Genomic DNA, 20,593 nt, shown 5'->3' on the forward strand with positions numbered 1-20,593 from the left:
TTTGCAAAATATACGTGTTCAGAAGTGTCAAATATCTTGCAAATAGAGATGCGAAAGAATTAGCCAAAACTTCTTTCTTAGAAAGGACAAGTTTTCTCGAACTTCTTGTGCAAAGTACGAGACAACAACACTAATATACTGTTACATTTTGAAGTACACCGCTGTCCTCGTGAACAGACGCTCATTGTCACATGTTCCTTCAACACATGGAGAATGTTTGCTGCGAATGTGTTGTTCAACGTTGCTTACAACAATAAGTCAGAATTTGTAGAGTGACTGATTACAACGTTAGTACGTTTTCATTTTTCGCTATTGCAAATGTACACAGAAGTTTTTTAGTGACGAAAAAAACTGAATCAGAACCTGAGAACTTATTTTGAGAGTGGCCGTTCGATATCTAAACTTCCATCGCCATGTTTAAATTCCTGCTCGGTGACATCGTATAAAGGCAGAGATAATATCTTTGACCGCTGTCCATTAAGCTTTGTTACAGCATGTTCTGTTTACTCACCTGTTCCTCTTAAAATAATAACCTTCAAGGATGGAATCAGAATGTGCACAGTATTTTCTTCCGCACGCAGTTTTTGTTTACGTTCTTCTTTCCCAGATTCAAATTTTACGATTTTTGCCAATTTCTTAAGCTGTCAAAGGATGGTCTAACCCGTCTTTATTCAATTGTCAAACTTTAACAATCTGTTCAACAGCTAGTCATGTTTTCAAACAAAGATGGTGGAAACCAAACTAAAGAACTAAGTTCTACATGACCCAGCTTAGTATTTGTGTGAAGGAGGAGAATGCCGCTCGCAAGAGTAATGCAAACTTGAAAATGACGCAAAATCAAAAAAAAATTCTTTATCTGCAAATACTCAAAACAAATCGTGCTTCACTTAATGTTTTTTATATCCATTCCACTATCACTGACAGAATTCGCTTAATTCTGGCGTTCTGGCGCACTATTTTCTACAAGGAGTTCGACTGGACCGCGCCAGCCTTGTGCGGTGCCGCATCTTCCGGGCCGCTTTTTACGGCAATTAGGAAGAAATGGACGGAATCATCCTCCTCTCATAATCTACTACCCCTTGTAAGAATACTCCACCTGAAATCTGCACCACCTCAGATTCGTGGGGTGATGCCCTTAAGAAATACAAGTGCCGAATGGGAGATTGCGCCTGCTTCTCCTGCGGAAATGGAGTGAGAAACCGAGAAAGTTCGTAGGTTTAACAATATTTTCACACTTTAGTTGATATTTGTTAAAATATTCCTGCATATTATGTGTGTAAAGTCACTATCCATCCTCCCTCGTTCATATAAAGGCCCCAAGGTACTGGCGATCGTGGCGTTGACATGGACGAGGGAAGATTGAAAGTGACCTTCCATACTAGACTTCGTTCATTTCTGTTTGATTTTCTTTTGCATTTCCCAAGCCCCAGTCACGTTTTTTTTCTTATATCAGATCAATCTAGTAGGCGTATTCCCATGAAATTATTATCCAACATAAGGCTTTCGATCTGGAATTGCGTCCCATCCATGGGAACTCGCAATTTCAGAAGCCCTCCTCTCTACGCTGGACGTGGGAGTCATCCGGTGGAGGATACCGTAATGAGATAGACCACATCATCGTCAATAAAAGGTTCTGCCTGACGGACGTCGCTGTTGTACCAAAGTTCTATACGGGATCGGACCATCGCCTCCTCCGAGGAAGATTTTCCATCACAAGGAGAGCAGAGCAAGCCGCCAAGTTCAGAGAGAGAAATCCCGGGACTATCATCAGCTGGGATCTCTTCGCTACACTGGACGGCTTTTGGGAAGATTCGGCAATGGACAACATCGACAAGGAATATATCGGCTTGTTGAACACCTTCACGACTGCGCGAAGAAGGCTGAGAGTTTCAAAACCACCAGGAGGCGCCTGTCTCTTGAAACTCTTGAGCTGATACGCCAGCTGGAGCAGCACGAGCCGCAGGGAACCAAGAACTCACGTCCAAGCTCGCAAGGCTTTGCAGAGAGGCGATAAAGGAAGACCATAAAGAGAGAAGAGCAGAAGTGCTGGCTGAATCTGCAGAGACGGGGAAGAGCATCCGCTATGCCTATGTCGAGACTTTGCCGGTCGCAAGACGAGGATGATTGCTCTCCGGAACCCAAAGGGAAAAGTCATTGCATCGAGAAGGAGGATGGAGAAAATCATCTACGACTTCTACTCTGATCTCTTCGACAGCCATGTCCACTTGCCTCCTCACCATCTGAGGGAAGACGGACAAGTCATTCCAGAGGTTCTCCTGTCCGAAATACGACATGTTATCATGTCGGTAAGAAATCGTACGGCACCCGATCCCGACAGAATAAGACCAGAACACCTGAAGAGCCTTCCGCCAGTACTCATCAACACCCCGGCTCTTTACACGTTATCTGTCGGAATGCAAGGTTCCTAAACAGTGGAAGATCAGCAAGACCGTGTTGTTGTATAAAAAGGGAGATCCACATGACATTGGCAACTATCGTCCAATCTGCCTACTGTCCGTCATCTACAAGCTCTTTACAAGAGTGATCCTTAATAGGATTGAAAAAGTCTTGGATGAAGGACAGCCATGCGAGCAAGCAGGGTTTCGAAAAGGATTCAGCACGATTGACCACATTCACACTGTTTCGAAACTCATCGAGGTATCACGAGAGTACAAGATGCCGCTCTGTCTCACCTTCATCGACTTAAAGAAGGCGTTCGACTCAGTTGAGACGGAAGCGGTCGTGGAAGCCTTGGATAACCAAGGCGTCCCTACTCAGTACATGAAGGTACTTCGAGAGTTGTACGTAAATTCACGACCGGAATTTTGCCATTCTACAATAACATCATCATTGACGTGAAGAAGGGGGTACGACAGGGTGATACAATTTCACCCAAAATAGTCACGGCCACCCTCGAGAACGCAGTGCGAAAGTTGTGGGAACATGGGAGTGAAGGTTGATGGTCGGCAGCTACACCATTTGCGCTTTGCTGATGACATCGTACTGATAACACCTAGCATCAGCCAAGCGGAACGAATGCTGACCGAATTCGACGAAACATGTGGATGCATCGGTCTTCAGCTGAATCTACAAAAGATGATGTTTATGCGGAACGAATGGGTCTCGGATGCCCCATTCACGCTCAACGGAACGAACATATCCGAATGCACCAGCTACGTTTATCTGGGTCGGGTACTGAACATGATGAACGACCTGACCCCCGAGCTGGGCAAGAGGAGACGAGCGGCTTGGGGGGCGTACAAGAGCATCGAGGATGTAGTGAAGAAGACCAGGAACACCCGGCTCCGTGCTCACCTCTTCAACACCACCGTACTTCCTGCTTTGACCTATGCTTCGGAAACCTGGGCATTTCGCACGCAGGAAGAAAACGCGGTGAGCGTCATTGAACGCGCAATTGAGAGAGTGATGCTAGGAGTATCCCGTTTCACGCAAGTGAGGGACGGGATTCGAAGTTCTCTCCTACGTCAGCGATCGAAGATTAGAGACCCCGCCGCGTTTGCCAAGGAAAGTAAAATAAGGTGGGCCGGACACGTGATGCGCTTTAATGACAACCGTTGGACCAGCGCCGTGAGCGACTGGGTTCCCGGCGATATTAATCGCACTACAGGAAGACCGCCGAGCCGATGGTCAGATTTCTTCACGAAGTCCTTGGAAGAAAAATATGATGCTCTTCGTGTCCCACGCGAAAGGAGGAACCACTGGGCTACTCTGGCACGCGATCGGGACAAATGGAAGAATTACTGGCGCCCGCTCGACCAGTTCGAAGATCAACGGGAGTCAAGGTGATCAAGGTGATCAAGAGCTTTCGAATAATGCTTTGATAATTATGCAACTTTCGCAAGTTAAGGAGGAGATTCGATGTTGGACCCTACGTCATCGATCGAAAATCAGGGTCGCCAAGGTAAAATTAGGTGGGCCGGACACGTGATGCGTTTTAACTGCAATCTTTGGACCAGAGCTACGAGCGACTGTATACACATTATTAAAGGTACCGCAAGTAGACCGCAGATCCGATGGTCAGACCATCTCACCATGTCCTTCTAGGAAAGAAATGATGCAATTAGAATTCCTCGCGAGAATAGGAACCTTTCGGCAACCATTTCGTGCGATCAGGACAAATGAACGCATTACTGGTGCTCGCTCGGGCGACGAACAGCGGGAGCGCAGTTGATACAGATGAATGATGGAACCTCCGCGTATAATGCATTTCGGCATTGAGAAGATAAAGGCGTCACTGAGAAGTTTTTTTTTTATTTCATAGTATATGAAGGTGTTCCTGCGGAAGATGTCATAGAAAAACACATACTCAGGTTCAAAGACTTCATTATTCGTATTTAGACTGGAAATGAACACGGCAAAACCGATGTTAATATATATATATATATATATATATATACATATATATGTATACATATATATAATCTGATCATAAATACGAAAACTGGCGTAGACCAGAATAAAGCAATGCCCTTGTTCTAATTTTTTTTATTAACTTTTATTCTGTTTAGAAAAGAACTGAAAACGAAAAAGGAGATGATTGTTCCATTTCATCTATGATTTACAATGATATTATTGTAAGGAAATGTGGGCTCGTCAACAGGACCCGCAATATTCAGTGCTATCAGTGGTTGCTCTTACCATGATGGCAATAGAGCTACGGCGCAGAGCAAACCATTTATACCTTGCATTGATACTCGGTTATGAAGCCGACCGTGTCTATTTGTTCCTTCCGAAACGTACAAGCCGGACAAAATGTTTCATTGCAACTTCTCCACAGATCCTTGTCCTATCGAGACAGTATATCGTACGAAGTGAGCAAAATATGTTACCGTGGAGGAACTTTGCTCCTTGCTTTTCCATACACGGTTCCACCAAAAAATTTACAAAATGTTTGTCAAAGCGGTTCATTAGGTCGTTGTTTGACTGCCTTATTTCTAAAATATAAAGTACACGAGTTTGTCTGAAACACGCTCTGATAACTTACGGCGTGTACGATTAGGTAGGTTTCAAAATGGTGTTAATCAGGACGATCAGAAGGAACGCAGCACAGCTGGTAAGAAGTTCAGCTGCGTCTGTTTGGTTCGATTTTTATAAACCGCATTACACAAACCAAACTTTCATCCTTCGAGAATCGACGAGTTGGTGCCAAATCTGCTTGGAAGACCAAAATTCTGAGCTGAGTTAACTGCGAACAATTCTGATTTGAAGTCGAACAGTTTGGTGCACTCCAGAGGAATTGATTAAAGTCAGACTCTGTCCTCTAGGCTTGACATATTGACATAAGCGGACTTCAACAATCATCTGTCTGGTGTGTGGTCCAGGTACAACAATAGAAAGGAAGAACAAGAAAGATATAGCGTTCAAGTAATGAGGTGCACTTTTTGACATAACAGACTCACACACTCACTCACACATACAGTCGCTGTAAATCTTGTTATAACGTTTTGACGCGCTCCTCGGTGGATTCGTGGACTGAACTCCCTCTACAGTATGCACAAAACTCAATGGACCTCTTTTCTTATCATTTTCATAGTTTCGTAATTTTCTTGTCTAATAAATTATGAATAGGAGTGCGCAGTCTTAACAGCGTCCTCTTCCATTAGTTACATATGTCGTTTTTCACTCCTAGGGCGCCTATAAGAGTATGGAGTTAATTTCTGACTAATTGTTTTTCTGTAGTTGCGGAGGATAAGAATCTTTTCCAGTTTGCAATTACAAAAAACCTTTTTCGCTAGTTTATTAGTTTCTCGTGACTCCTTATCATCTTCTGAAAGAGTTCAGTTCGCAGGAATCAGATTTCTTTCCCTCATTTTGTGTAACTGTGCATAGTTAGCCATTTTTAAGGTTATCGGCTCCTACTACAACTGCGATAACAGCAAGCGCTAATCATGCATAATTACATTTTAAAAAAAAGGAAAGGAAGTGAACCCCTAAAAGCTGTGCTCTTAAAACGCCAAAACAAACGGTATAACTGATAAAAAAGAGTTTTGTTAGGACAATGTACATAGTCCTATTCATACACTATTATATTATAAGGAAAAACTATGCAAAACTATAAAAAACCAAAAAGAAAGGAGTTGTACACTTTGTACATAGAGACAACTCAGTATACTCCTTCAGAGAGAACTGAAGATGATAGTTCAATCAGGAGGAACGACCATGAAGCAATCTACTGCAGGCGAACTAGGACGAAGACCAGATGGACAGAAGTCAGAAGACCACCACTCGCTATGCTATATGCGACTGCGCTACACCCGCTCCAGTCACTACATTAGGGCAAATTATTTACAAAAACTACCTTTGAAAGTTCGAACAATCTTTTCTTTTTTTACAGTGCTCATCTAGAAATGTTTTTAAAGATGCACTCATGTCTCATATTTCACAGTTGATTTTCTTTGAATACCATCTTGCTGTTTGCATGACATCGTTCTTGTTCATTAACACTGTCTCAATCTTATATATCTATATTATATTTATTTCAGATTATGCGAAATCCCTTCAAGAGCTGCAGAAATACGATCGTTAAACATATTGTGATATTTGCTTATGTGGACTTCTTGTACCAAAGCTGTATTCAATTTTGCACCGAGCTGTTAATTTCAGAATCGCGATTTCCCAGAACTGGTACTGGTTTAAACTAAAAGTGGGCCCTTAGTAGTCCAGTTCTCACTCCTCCATATTTTGACCATGACAGTGACACCAACACCGTTAGCAGTGAAGGTCACTGGGCTGCATTGCTTCTAATAAATCTCATGTAGCCGTCTTTTACATCAGCTAGGTACGAACGGGCACTACCTCTTCTTTAAAAGGGGTTACTGGACGCTTTAAAGCAGGGCACCTCACGAAACTGTAGCTGGGAAACCTGTGGGGGAAAATATAGAGTTCAAGGTACAGATTATGAGCATGAGCGTGGTACCGCTCAATTCTCCCTCATCGTTCTAACAAACGGCTAATAAACGGAAGAAAACGACGTTCGTTCCTACGAGGTCAGATGGAACGCACACCCCTGCGCACGCGCCGCATCCACGTAGTCGAAGATTAATGAGGCCTCCTCACCTATTCACGTAAAACCAATGAATAGAGTGCTGGGGGAACCGGAACGTGTACAAGAGTGGCAAGATCTGAAGTACCTCGTAGGAACTAAGGCGGTTTCCATTCCGTTTTTCAGGATTCTTAGGGGGATTGAGTGTAGCGTACACGATTATATTCGTAATACATACCTCGAACTCGAACTCTATATTTTCCTCCAGGTATCCCAAATATGTCATTTTCAGTGTCAGTTTTTGGCGAGCACGCCACATAATCTTCAACAGGCAAAAAGTACCGTCGCCACATCCCAATCTGCACTACTCTAATGCCTTCCCGTGGGATTTTGACATCTGTACAGAAGAGTTTGGTAGGTGCTGCACACTAGTGACGCTTCTGAGGCTTCTGCACGACTATGCAATGACGGCGAAGGAAAATCGAGACAAAAACTACCAATGGAAGATGCAGAACAGGAATCAGATCCATTTTCGTATCTGGGTCCTAAAAATCCGTATGCAATCGAAAGATTGTTTTTCTTTTTTTAAAGAAATATATAACAATCGTTCACAAGATAGAAGAAAAATGACTTCTGGAACGGTATACTCTTAAAGATGGACTGATATCCCTTTTTCTGTGTTAGTTTCTGTTAGGCGTTACGGTCCAAATTTTTTGGGTTCACCCCCAGTTCCAAATAGGAACTTAAAAATCTTATCTCAATATTTGACACGGTTTTCTCTCATTCAGAGGGATGCAATTTGACATTGAAACAATTTCACATTCTTGAGTGCAACTCCTCTAAACACTCATAAGTTCATTTCATAGCATTTAAGTACGAGGGTAATACTAGATTACTGTGGACCCACATGTTTTATTTTACAATTGATAGTAAACTGAAACCACACGAACATTGCATTGCAAGCAACCTTTCTACTAAAATAAGCACAGTTACAGAATCCACACAAAAATCAACAACAGAAAGTATTTCCATGTGTGTTCCTCATTATGGATTTCTGATCGAAAAGTATAGATTTGGCGCTGGAAAGCGCAAAGTTTGGTTTCCATATAGACTAGCTCTCATAGCAGCATACGACTATGAGAACTACACAGTTGTTACGATGGACGCAGATGGATTTTCAGGGTGGGTAGGATAGATTATATGCGGTTTATGGTAGGTTATATGTTCTGTTTCTCTTTTAGCATTTCAAATCCTCTAGCAGTTCCACTCAAATTTGCACAACAGTAGCCCTTTTTGCTCCTCTTTACTCGCTTTCACTTAGAATACGGCAAAACCTGATCCAGTATCAACGTAGAGTTCAACTATCAAAGAATGTTCATGAATCAGTCTCAGATATTTCATTCTTCATTTCTTACGATAACAAAAAAATGAGCAGAAAAGAAAGCCAAGTTAGCCAAATAGCTGCTCTTCAAAAGAATTTGTGAGATCAGTCAAAGTAACCTAAACGTTCCACACGTTTATAGCAATGAACATCGTCGTAAATCCAAAGCGAAATTGATGTTGCACTTACATGCTCCAGTACTTACAAACTTTGCAATTCTTTATCGTAGGGCACATCAGACTTAAGAAACAGAAAGGGCTTGAAGAGAATACAGTGACTTACTTGACTTGATTTAATCAGCGGGTCTGGTTTCATCGCCTGATGCGGTTACCCCCATCTCCGCCGAGTTGTGCCGTTCTTGAACATAGCTCTGCCCAACCCTCTTAATTTTTTGAGAGAGCGTCCACGGAATCAATCCATTCGTCGCTATTCTATAACTTCGAAACCTTTTGTATGGGCAGAATTGCCTTTCCACGCCAAGTGTTTACAGGTCCTCTTACACCACCTCAGTCCGAAACCTCCGCTTTCGGCCAGGTGTCTCTTCCAGCTCGAACTCGACGAACTTTTCAGAACTCACTGAACAAAGCCATCTGCTGGTCTCTTTAATATATGGCTAAAGAACTGAAGACGACTTTCTGAAAACGAAGCCACTTTAGCGGGGCAAGATGTTGATGTTTTTCACGTGTCATCCACCGGTACAACACATCGATTTCCGCTTAAAGCTCCTCATTCTGATGTGCACTGGCAGAAATAGCCATCTAAGCACCTTTCCTTCTGTGCAATCAAGCCTCTCCATAACCGTTTATTGTGCTGCCCAAGTCTCCGATCCGTACATCATGATGGGGTGAATTGCGGATAGGTAGACTCGCAGCTTGACTTTGTTGGTAATGAGCGTCGACCACAAGCATTTCGTTAAGGAGTTTAATGCAGAAATGGCCTTAGCGCATAATTGCCGAACATCTTCTTCGTAGCTGCTGCTGTTCTTTAGAGAATAACTCAGATAACAAAACTCCTCGACAATTTCGACCAGTTGTTCGTTCACTGCGAATCCTGTTCAAAACCTCGAAGAGACCCACAGCCAGCTTCCATACATGACTGACAACATGTTGAAGTTTCGTAACGCTTTCCGCGAATATAACAGCATCATCGAGACTAGAGAACGGTCAGGTGCACCCTGATGGTGCTAAGACGATGTCGGCAGGACACTGATCAACTGTTCTTCGCATGATGTCTTCGATAGCGAAGCTCAACAGGAAGGATCCTGCCACTGTCCTTTGTCTTACTCCAGTTACCACCTCAAATTGTGTTATATGTCGGGCTGGTGTTTGAACTGCGGCAGTTGTTCGTTGATTCATGTCATCAAACAAGCGAACAAACTTTCCTGGTACTCTACCGGCGCAGAACGAGTTGCGAAGATGGCCTCGAAGCGGAGAGTCGAAAGCGACTTTAAAGCCCAGAAAGGCTAATTGGATTCGCTTCGAATATTACCGCCAGCTTTCGACTCGCCATTTTATCTGCTAGTCCCAATTTCCCGCCATCCATTTCTCGCTTTTATAGAAGCATAAGACAGAAATGGGGAGAACGCACTGCTCTTCGTTTCTGTGAATATAAAATATGTAAAAACGAGAATCGAGCCTCGTAAGAAGCTTAAAGACTTGAACTTGAAAGTTTCTGCGAATTTTGTGTCTTTCAAATGGTTGCATATTGCGGGATTGTTTTGTGGTGATTTTGTTTCCTTTGTATCCTAAAACCTGAAATAAAGTTGCGTTGAAGTTATATAAAAAGTCATGCTTCTTAAACCATCGGATTCATGAATGCGATACTCTTACTCTTGAGTATTTCTGTGTATTTTAACATGTATAGCCAGCATTGAATGTTTTCAAATGGGTGAACACCATAAGCAATACATGCTTTTCTTCTTTCACATTTCCTCTTTCGACTGCTTTTTTTAGTCGGAAAGCGAACAGCGTTTACCCATTTGAACATATTCAGCACCGACTACATCTATTCTGTAAAAGTTTGTGCTAAGTACCGTTCAACGGTGACATAATATCTTATCTTCACAGTAATATGTGTAGCCTTGCAGAAGAGAAGTATTTTGTCGATATCTTGATGAGCGACGCAATGAAATCCTACCTCCTGTACATTCCTTTGTATATCCGGAGTTCGCTATTCATTGTTGCAGTCGCACAAATGCAACATATATAAGTATAACTACTAGACATGGAGGAATTATAACCGACTATGTTCCGGTTATCGATCGTAAGCGCAACAGTAAGTAAAGCTTGTGCTTCTTCCTTCCACGAAATGGATTGTGAAGGTTTTGAGTAGTTCAGCTGACAAATCTCATCCGTTTATTCTTCTTTTTATAATTCCTTTTTCAAATATTCTGCATCCCATTCCCTTTCCTACAGATAATCGAAAATTTTTTAGCCGAAGACGACCATAGACGATCACGAGCAATGTCAAGTTTTATTCTTATTTTTATTTATAGATCAATAACATCAGCCCCACTTCTTCGTTGATAGTGACATCATTTTATTTTTACTGTACTAGCCAAAAAAAACTAGTGTTTATTTTTAAGGGAGGTGTATCTTTCCAGCGGGAATGGAGTGTTCCAAGAATGATTTGACATTTTCACTCTTCGCGAAGCTTTTATCACCCAAGTGTTTTGTAATAACGAAACAAATACGAACGAACTTTCATTCGAGACGCTCTATAACGCACTACACATGTTCCGCGTCTGCGGACTAGCGGACGATAGTCAATGAGGTTTCTCAGGGGCCTAATCAAGTGAAACCAACGAACACGTTGCGAAGGAGCGGGAGCATGCACGAGTGTGTTATAAGGTACCTGATAGGAAAATCCGTTCAGGAAGGTTTTTTCGCACGCTATTTTTTGGAACAGTTAAGGGAAACCGGAAGTGAATACACGCATGCCAGTAATATAATATAATCTTTTCGTGGAGAGATCCCATACAAATTTATTTTCATGGTATGCTGAAATGAACATTGGTACTAATGGTAGTAATATTTAATTGTTTATTAAAATTTTTATTGCTCACCAAGGATTCGCTCTCCGATTACGCAAAAATAAACGGAATAATTTTCTGTGAAAGACAACGGACTCAGTAGATGACGTGTACAGGTCCGTTATCCTCTACAACAATTAAAGCGGAGCCAGCGATGTTCCGAACCCCTGCAGTAGTTTGTTCACCAGCACCAACAACTTTTTGCTTGTATCCAAAAGTTGTAGAACTAAAGCTCATAGAACAGTAATTTCCGTCTTGCCGTCTTGTCTTCATAAACAATGCTAAGGTCTATCTGATAAAACAAGTATTTCGGGAAGCATTTTATCAGGTAGATCTTCATACTGTTTCAGAGTTTTGCGAATATTTGCATACAGTTATAGCCGGTAATTAGTTGGGATTTTTAGCAAAATTCCCAGATTTTTCCAACTATCTTTCGAAGCTGTTGAAGAAGAAGACTAAGTTCTGCTAGGAGAAATACTCCATAACCTGTTTCAAGCTGATTAAATTTTTATAATATACTAGGTGGGTGCATAATTGCCCGAGGATAATTAATAACATGATTACGGTTAACAACGACTACGAAAACGTTAACATGATTAACATGAACATCGAAATCACGTCTTTTGGAGCGGATCCAAAAGCGACATCGACCACCGACTCAACGAAATCGTCACTAACCTTATTTGCCTGCGAGTTTTCCAACGAATGATTGAGGTGATAATCTGTTTCTGCCTCTGTGGGAGAATAGGGTGCATGAGGAAGCAGTTCCCAACCTTTACTGGCTTCGAATTCGACACGTCGTTCCGTCTCCAGCAAATCCGTGAAATTTCGAACACGAACGGCGTTGTGGAAGAGTTCATGAGGAAGCCGTCCAGCTAATTTCTAAACTTCCAAAATTTTTGAAGCGACGGGCGGTCCTGGAATTTTGACATTGAAGGTTTCAGCCAACATTCGTTTTGTTATGTTCACTACGTTATGCTGCTCATCCACCGCTGAAAAAAGTGCCGTAAAAAAAAATCGTCCATATACGATGGTGGTCCTCTTCCTACTTGGCTCTAAGCTAGGGTCGCCAGATTTGAAGCCGGAAAACAATTCCTGGCATTGTTTTTTTAGTAATTGTTCCGTTGTCAAAAAAACTCGTTGAAATGACTCTGACTCCTTCCATCCTTTATTGAAGTGGTAGAGCATAGAATGACGAGTATGAACATGATTTTCAACATTTTTACGTACAAAACAGTGAAGCAAAAATAAAAAGTGAAACGCAAATTCTCCTGGGAAAAAGGTCCAAAAAAAAAAAGAAAAACAGCGGATAATTGTGCACTAACCCAACATGAACTGGGGCAGGTGTAGTACTGTCAGTAAGAGAAACGACTGTGACCCCATGGTTCAAAACCGCCCCACCAACCAGTTCTCTCGATCTCCCGAGTAAATTGGCACCAGGATCTGTGAGGATAAAAACACTGACTTGACACATCGGCTCGCCACGGTGCAAGTCATTGCAAGACTGCACAAGCGGTCATGAAACTCAAACGATTCTAAATCGAAGCCGAACACGTAAACACGCCCAGAAGGGATTGCTCAACGTTGTGTACTTTATATTTTCGGAAGTATTAGTCGAGATATTGCGCTTTTCTCGATGTCTCACATTTTGACGCCCAGCAAGGAGTCCGATTTTTTCATTTTTCCTCGTTGTAGTACTACGGTAGAGCGCTAAAAAAAATAACCGCTATATTTTGATAAAGCATAGAGGAGAATTCCCAACCACGAATTTGACTTTTGTAGGTGACTTTACTCTCCCTAAAGTTAGTTGAGAAAATCCAAAAATAGGAGCAAAAATCTACTATATATCTCGTTCAGACTCCAAAAAAACTGGGGTAGGTAGGAGAGCGAAATTTCGCTGGAATGTAGAAAAAGTCTTTCTGTACGGTTTCACACAAGTCTAGTGCATGATCAGGGTCAAGCTTGTGATGGGATTTTTCCATCGGTGGTCGTAAAGGGAGGGGATTGCAAGGGAAAGGAGTCGTGAGGGAGTGCGGTGACTAGTTGTGAATTGAGGATAGCATGAAAACACAGCACAAAAGTATAGTATAAAGTAGTAATCACAAATATTATATTTAGTTTCAAGTGTAGGGCAGTAAAGTGGAAGCATCAATATTCCGTTTTGACATTAATGTATTGGCAATGTAATAATGAGACCACGCAGGTTCGACACCCTACTGAGGCGAATTTTTGCAGAAGAGATGGAAACTTGAAATAACTTCTCAAAAATGAAGAATTTAATTTTACGTAGTTCACAGCAGATTTTAAATGTGAATTCAACAAAATTTAATGACCAAAAAAGCTCAGATTCTGTGCACATTGTTAGGTCTTGGAGATCGCGAATAACTTCTTTATAAGAGGACCAGAAGAAAAAGGTCAGGCAGCTCTTAAGAGAAGAAGGTTAGCCTTAAAAAATTCACACTGCTGTTTTTCCCACTTCCTAGTCTTTCTGGAATCTTGATGGGAAAAATGGCATTTTTCCCATCTCTGTCCCCCTAAAAATTTGAAAAAACGGCGAGGCCCTGAGAACATTTGATGCAGCATCTGACAGAGGAAATCCTCGGCTACAACATACTGAAAGATGATTTGCTCCGCACTAAGTTATTCCGAGTTATTGAATTTTATTCAAAATCACACACTTTTCGGCGCATGGACGAAAATTGGGATTTTGGCGTTTTCTTCCATTGCAAAAAATGGGGTAGCGTTTTAAAAAAATCACCTATATATTCGAATGGAGAGTCTAAGAAAACCCTTATGTGTGAAATTTTTCCTTTCCGGACCGTCTGGTTTTTTTCAAGATTTAGATGGGGCAAATCCAAAAAAATTCGAGAAAATTTCAATTTTCGTCTCATCGAAATTTCAAAAGAACTAGAGGGAAAAGCAGCGATGTAACGATTTTTAGGGTTAACCTTCTTCTGTGAAAAACTGCTTTTTCATTTCCTCTTGTGAAAAAGTTACTCGATATCTTCAAGATCTAACAATGTGTACAGAATCTCTTTTGATGATGCTTTTCTGAGCAGTCATTGAACTCAATTAAATCCACTTTTAAAATGCTGAACACTACGTAAAATCAAATTCTTCATTTTGTAGACGTTGTTTCAAGTTTCTATCTCTTTTGCAAAAATTTGCCTCATTGGGGAGTTGAACACAGGAGGCCAGATTGTCATATTGCAGGGACAGAATGTTGATTTTTTTCGCTTTTTTCCTTCGTTCCTCTGTTATTCCAACTATGCATCTGACTATCCTATTTGTGGTCCTATTATTTGTTTTAATTAGAATTTGAAGTTAATTCGTAGATTTTAGAGTAGAAATAGAATACAATAAAAACGAAAATATTCCAATACCAGTATTTCAACAGCATTTCGACTAATTTGCGTCTCCTAGAAAATGTTATTTCTTCGCTTCTGTCAGCTACCGATTTTCACATTTGCTCTCCGGCTAATTTTCGCATTTTCGAAATACAAGAAATTTCCAGTATATTTAAGTAGCAGCAGTCGAGAACTGTCGCAGGAACATTGGAGAAGAAGAAAAGGGGGAGGGGGTTGTATTCGAGAGGGTCGTGTCCCATCATCACGCTCGATCCTGGTCAAGTCAGTGTTTTTATCCTCCCTGACACCCCTGGTACCAATTTATCAACCCCTAAGGGATGAAGGGCTTGGTGAGCACTAGGGCAGATTCGAACCTCCGATTGATCGTGCAGGCAGTGAAACCTCTAACCGTTACACTACAAATTGATATAAGAATGAGGATTTCAGAGGGGTGACGCAGCAGGATTTCTAAGCTATAAAGAAAAAAGTTCATTTAACGCATAGTAGAACTGTTGAGGTTCTGCACACATGGCTGCAATCTCTCGGTCCTTCGTGGAAATAATCCTCGAACTTTAGGCAAGCCATTGTGAGATCATGTAGTGAAACAATAGTCACAGTAGCCACAGTAAGGGCGCTTACTTATTGTGAGCGCTTTTGGAAGTAAGAGTATGAAAATTTACTCTCTTTATTTCTCATAGCTATTTATTTAGCAGGTTAAAATAAACAAACAATTAATGGTTAATTTAAATGGACAAAATCAGCATTCCAATGAAAAGCAACTATGTAAGTATCTTTGCATCTGAGACCCCTTCTTTTCGCTTAATAATCTGACAAAGCACCACGTACAACGTACAACATACTTCAAAGCAGAACATAAGATTGACATTTTGTGTCAATGAAACTCAACCATCTGAACTTATCATAGTCAGAAACATAACAGATCCCAGCTACTTTCTATCTCTGTGTCTTGCGCCGATGTATGATGGTGAAAGTAAGTGGTTGATGCTTGCCGAAGTAGTAGAACACTACAAGCTACAAGGAATAGAGCACTTCTACCTCTATGTGAAGGACTATGACAACTATACATATAAGGTGATCACATCACTTATTTTTACGCTATTTGAACATCACCGTGGAAACACCGCACTAATATTTCCAGCTAATCAATGACTATGTCCGAAGCGGCGATGCTGAAGTGATCTTTTTCCGAACGGAACGAAATAGACCAGGAAACGAATGGCAACCTGTAGGAATACAGGTCTTCAAAAATCCAACTTTTGGGAGCTAACACTTTGTGCACCCAATTTTTTTGCAGGACTGTCTACAACGAAGTCGTCACCATTCTCGTTACGTTATATTCTCGGATCTTGACGAGCGCCTAACTCCAAATGGAAAATTTCACCTGAATGGTTACGTTAAGTGAGGGGTATCTCTTTGATTTGGACGCTGCTAATAACTGCTCTTATTTCGCCGAAATTGCTTTTTTTAAGAGTAGCTTTTTGTGAGTATTCCCATGTGAAAGAAATAAGTAGGTTGTCCTGAAAACCGAAACCATTTACTATGTTTCCGGAATCCTAATTCTCCTATCCGCACTTGCTGTTCGTGTTTGTGTTGGCTTGGAGATCAGAGGGAAATCTTTTTACGGCAAACCATTAATACGTTAACAATGTGACAGCCAAAAATATTGAGGTTTAAGTCGCTTTGTTTTTATCCTCAGCATTGTCCGAAGTGGCTCGCTCGATCAGTTTTTTAGCTAGTTCATAAATGCCTCGTTTGTAACGTCCTGAAAATCGCAGGTGATTCATTTCATCAAATGATATCCTTCAAGCAGCATCGGACGACTTAAAATTTTAATGACCATTGAATCTGGTTAGTTTCACTCCTAAAGCTGCTGAATCTGCGTGATTCCTGACAATGCTCAGGAATCAAGTTAGTATAGTTCTGAAAGATAGTAAAGTTACGACACTTCTACTATCTTTTTTTTGGGGAAAAAAAAACTCTCAAGAAAATAAAGATGTAATCGGAGATGAAGCTTCTCTGGCAATCCCCTCCACTTCAGAGTTTCGCGGCTATTTTCGAAAAGATATAAAGAAAGACGAAAAAAGGAATTGTAAGGAACTCCCATTTAACTACTTGAACATGCGATAAATTTTTGACATGAGTGGAATCTTTATAGATTGTCATTCTATATGATACTCAGAACACAACAGTGAAATATCGCTTTGAAGAAAAATACTTCAAATCTGGCTGTTTCTACTTGTAGTATAACGACTCATGTGTACATGATATTTATTTCTATGCTTGTTTATCGGTAATTCTAGGATCTGTGGGAAGCTTTTTTCATCCTTTTAAGGTCAATTTGTTACTATTACAGAGAAGTGATGCAAAGTTACACAGCAATGTACTTCAGACCGCGCCGTATTCTACGGACAACTCCTGTTCCATTACTGTACAAGGTACGACCACGTGAATTACACATAAAAGAATTACATCTTGTAAACGAATTTCAAAATCAAGACTTTTCACGAGAAAAATACAAGGACGTGAAGGGGAAACGTATGCAGAACATAAACATCCCTTGTAAAAAAATTGCTTTGAAGCACTTAAATAACTTCAAACCAGATTTTTAGTTGATATAGATATACCGAAGAAGAAAAACACTGCTACAGGTTGTTCCTCTCAGACATCATTGTACCTCCAGTAAATTAAGCGACTTTGAACAGGAAAAATTGAAACTGATTTTAGCGTAGCGACATATTTTATGACTGATCTGGCGTTGTTATAAGCGCAGAAGCAGAAACATACGTAGAAATCGTTGCTATGAGCGCTACCACTTATTGCCATCTATTGTCATATGCTGATATTGTGCTTTCACAACAACACCAACAACTTCAACAACGCAATTATCACTCAAACGAGTGTGTGTGTCTGTGTATGAACGTTAGAGTAGATGAGTTTCAGCAACGTTGTCCACCTAAATTGTTTGAATGCACTTTTCAAGGTGTGTTCATTCATCATATTTTATATTGAGGGCAGGGAGACGCTCCTGTTACACCTCCCTACGTTGGTATTTACTAATACAACGAAAATCTCACCCACTGGAACATTGGATAAATGCATAGTTGATCCAACAAAGGTAAGAACTTCTACAGCCGACTACTTTCTTTTTTACATGGTGTGTTTCAGGTTTTCATCATGGATGTACATAACGTTGCAGTCTTTTTCTCTGAAAGCAGTTCGATCTTCTTTGTTCCTCCAGATGATGCAATAATTCGGTTAGTTTTTTTTTCAACGCGTCACCTTAACTTTCCTCATGTTCACAGGGATAAACAACAAAGGCTATCAATTGCAGCATAATTTTAAGCAATAAGTTGAAGTGCTAAATTATGGACTCATATTTCTCCGTTCCATGAGGAAGTCGCAGTGGAATGCATGAATTACTAAGTTCTGAAGATGCACATTCCTATTCACACTCAACCGTCCAAAAATGATTCTTGCCAGTATAGAAAAAGACAATTATAGTAGAATCAAAACCACATGGAGCACGGTGCAGTTACGCAAGCAGCTGCGCCCAAGGCAGTGCGGTGGAGCGCAGCGGTTACAATCCAGTGAGGACGTTTGCTACCACGATTCATTGCTGAAGTTTGCGATGGTCCAACCTCGATCCCAACCACTATCTAGACCGCACCGCCTCGACCACAACCGTTACGCAATGCACGGTGCTTCATGTCATTTCAGCCCGATTATATCTGACCATCCTTTCCATGGGTACAGTTAATGCTAATGATGTATGTGGTTTTGCTGCTCTAGTTTGATACTAAACTCAGCGTAGCACGAAACTGAGAATGTTAAGATCTCTACAGGGATATATAAGGGTAGGTATGTGGTTGACGAATATGGGCGCAATTGCGCTCAATTTTCATTATTTATTCAGTAAAACGTCGGGAGAAACGGCTTTACCGCACTTTTCATTCCTATTAGACACGCTGTTATGTCCCACGTCCTCGAGAGCAAGCATACATCCCGCTTCAGCCACCGAGCGAACAATGAGAATAGAACGTCGCGAAGCGTCTCGTAGGAGAGGAGGGTGCGACAATACATTTTTCCCGTCGTTTTTCCGAATAACCAGAAAGAAGTGAGCACGATTGCGCTCATATTCGTAAACAACATCTCTAGTTCTACCTAGTTGTGGAGATCTTAACTCTCTCTATTGTGTGCTATACTGCATTTAATAAAGAGGACAGGAAGTACTGCTTTAACTACCTTAAGTTTTAAATAAGTAGGTTTTCTGAATTATGACTAAGATGTCAATTATCAAGCATTTTTATTTCCTTCCGAGTCGTGAAAGGAGAATGCATTGGATCAACCGGATTAAGTTTCAGCTAGACAGCCATTGAGCCGGTTCTTGAAAAGCCCGTGTGCAACCCATCGAAACATCAAAATAAAGTGATTAATAAAATGATAAAATGTCTGGCGCTAATCAGTCGGGATGCGCCATCGCATTCACTTCAATCACAAATCGTTTGAGTTCTTCGTACGCCTGTCTAGCCTACGCAATGCCAATCGGGGGCTTTCCGATGAAACAAATCAATGTTTTTATCTTCCCAAACAAGTCTGTTTTCTTTGGGTTTTTTTGGGTGAGTCACTACTTGGCACTTGGATGGTTTCAAAACACCTATCGTGCAGCCATGGCAGAACCTCCAATCGACTGCGCCACATCCACCCGACAAGATAATGCATAGATCATGCCAGAGATCTGCTCGTAGACAGCGAAACATTTTCGGCACGACTAACATTTGTTGTTCGCTCGAACAGTCTCGCTTCGTACCAAATCAAGCAGTTCCAGACAAAAGAATGCTGAAGATCTACCGTATGTGTCCACCGATTTTGGTAGATGTATTGACATTGGTAGCGTATTGGTAGTTCGGAGTACTTGTTGCCAAAGATCGCTTCAAACTTAGTTAGTTAAACTTAATTGAAACCAAACAGATAGAGTACGATGAACATACGCACGCAATATACATAAGTGAATAAACACAAATAAAAGAAAAACAACTTGGTTAAGGCAAACCATAAAGCGGGAATAAGTGATATGTGCTGGTAGAGTGTTTACAGAATCCTGCAACGCTTTGGTAAGCGAGAATGCTCTGAACTGAGGAAACTTGGCTGACTGCTTATATATTTCTTATTTGTCCATACTCGAAACAGTGTTACTCTCCCTCTGATTGAGTTTGAATGCGCTTTGTTCGAGTTCCTCAGCTGCGCGAGAGCACACCTCTTACCGAATGCTTGTATTCGAATGCTCTTTGCCCAAGAATTCTCCGCAAGAGCGCAACTAAATTCTACTCTTCTATTTGGTGGTCACGTCTGCGACAGCAAACCGTACGTGAGAGTTGTCCTTTTAAGATGGATAAAACTGATGCTTCCATAAAAACTTCACCAACAAAGACAAGATCATCAGACTATGTCTGAGACGAACGTCGACTACTACCAACCTCTTTTTCATCGTGATTCCTAAATAAAAATTACAGCTGACTATGGTCACTTACGGAGTAAACTGATTTAAGGCGACAAATTGCAGACACTATAGAGACATAAATGTGGGTGGATGGAGCCGAAACAGAACCATTTTCTATGACTTTGCGCCTTACTCTGAAACATCGTATCCCGACAATTTGCTTCCGTTATTGTTCGAAAACGTTCGCAAAAGACTTGACCGTGTATATACATATGGCCGATGAGCTCTCTGTTTTGTCTCTGCTTTTAATTATTCGAAATTTTGGAGCATTGAATAACTTTTCACTTTGATATAGACCTCTGACAAGATTTTT

General features: G+C 41.1%; 4 protein-coding genes across 6 annotated transcripts; 3 read left to right on the plus strand and 1 right to left on the minus strand.

The window, feature by feature from the left end:
* Positions 1 to 1,577: 1,577 nt before the first annotated feature.
* Positions 1,578 to 2,078, minus strand: RB195_003759 (uncharacterized protein; the record flags this gene model as incomplete). The annotated part of the gene is made up of 2 exons (XM_064201544.1): positions 1,578 to 1,880; positions 1,980 to 2,078. The coding sequence occupies 2 exons, from the start codon at positions 2,076 to 2,078 to the stop codon at positions 1,578 to 1,580; spliced, it is 402 nt and encodes a 133-aa protein (XP_064057425.1).
* A 42-nt stretch (positions 2,079 to 2,120) lies between these two features.
* RB195_003760 (uncharacterized protein) lies at positions 2,121 to 2,859 on the plus strand (the record flags this gene model as incomplete). Of its 2 annotated transcripts, none has more annotated exons than XM_064201545.1 (2): positions 2,121 to 2,306; positions 2,422 to 2,859. In XM_064201545.1, the coding sequence occupies 2 exons, from the start codon at positions 2,121 to 2,123 to the stop codon at positions 2,857 to 2,859; spliced, it is 624 nt and encodes a 207-aa protein (XP_064057426.1). The 2 variants fall into 2 exon arrangements, with proteins under 2 accessions (XP_064057426.1, XP_064057427.1); XM_064201546.1 differs by having other exon boundaries at positions 2,121 to 2,302; positions 2,361 to 2,859.
* An 84-nt stretch (positions 2,860 to 2,943) lies between these two features.
* Positions 2,944 to 3,807, plus strand: RB195_003761 (uncharacterized protein; the record flags this gene model as incomplete). The annotated part of the gene is made up of 1 exon (XM_064201547.1): positions 2,944 to 3,807. The coding sequence occupies one exon, from the start codon at positions 2,944 to 2,946 to the stop codon at positions 3,805 to 3,807; it is 864 nt and encodes a 287-aa protein (XP_064057428.1).
* Positions 3,808 to 15,737: 11,930 nt separating this feature from the next.
* RB195_003762 (uncharacterized protein) lies at positions 15,738 to 16,185 on the plus strand (the record flags this gene model as incomplete). Of its 2 annotated transcripts, none has more annotated exons than XM_013438494.2 (3): positions 15,738 to 15,854; positions 15,922 to 16,020; positions 16,078 to 16,185. In XM_013438494.2, 3 exons carry the CDS (start codon positions 15,738 to 15,740, stop codon positions 16,183 to 16,185), a joined length of 324 nt encoding a protein of 107 aa, XP_013293948.2. The 2 variants fall into 2 exon arrangements, with proteins under 2 accessions (XP_013293948.2, XP_064057429.1); XM_064201548.1 differs by having other exon boundaries at positions 15,765 to 15,854.
* Between the last annotated feature and the right edge of the window lie 4,408 nt (positions 16,186 to 20,593).

The sequence above is a fragment of the Necator americanus genome, chromosome IV, assembly GCF_031761385.1.
Source record: "Necator americanus strain Aroian chromosome IV, whole genome shotgun sequence".
NCBI classification, from domain to species: domain Eukaryota; kingdom Metazoa; phylum Nematoda; class Chromadorea; order Rhabditida; family Ancylostomatidae; genus Necator; species Necator americanus.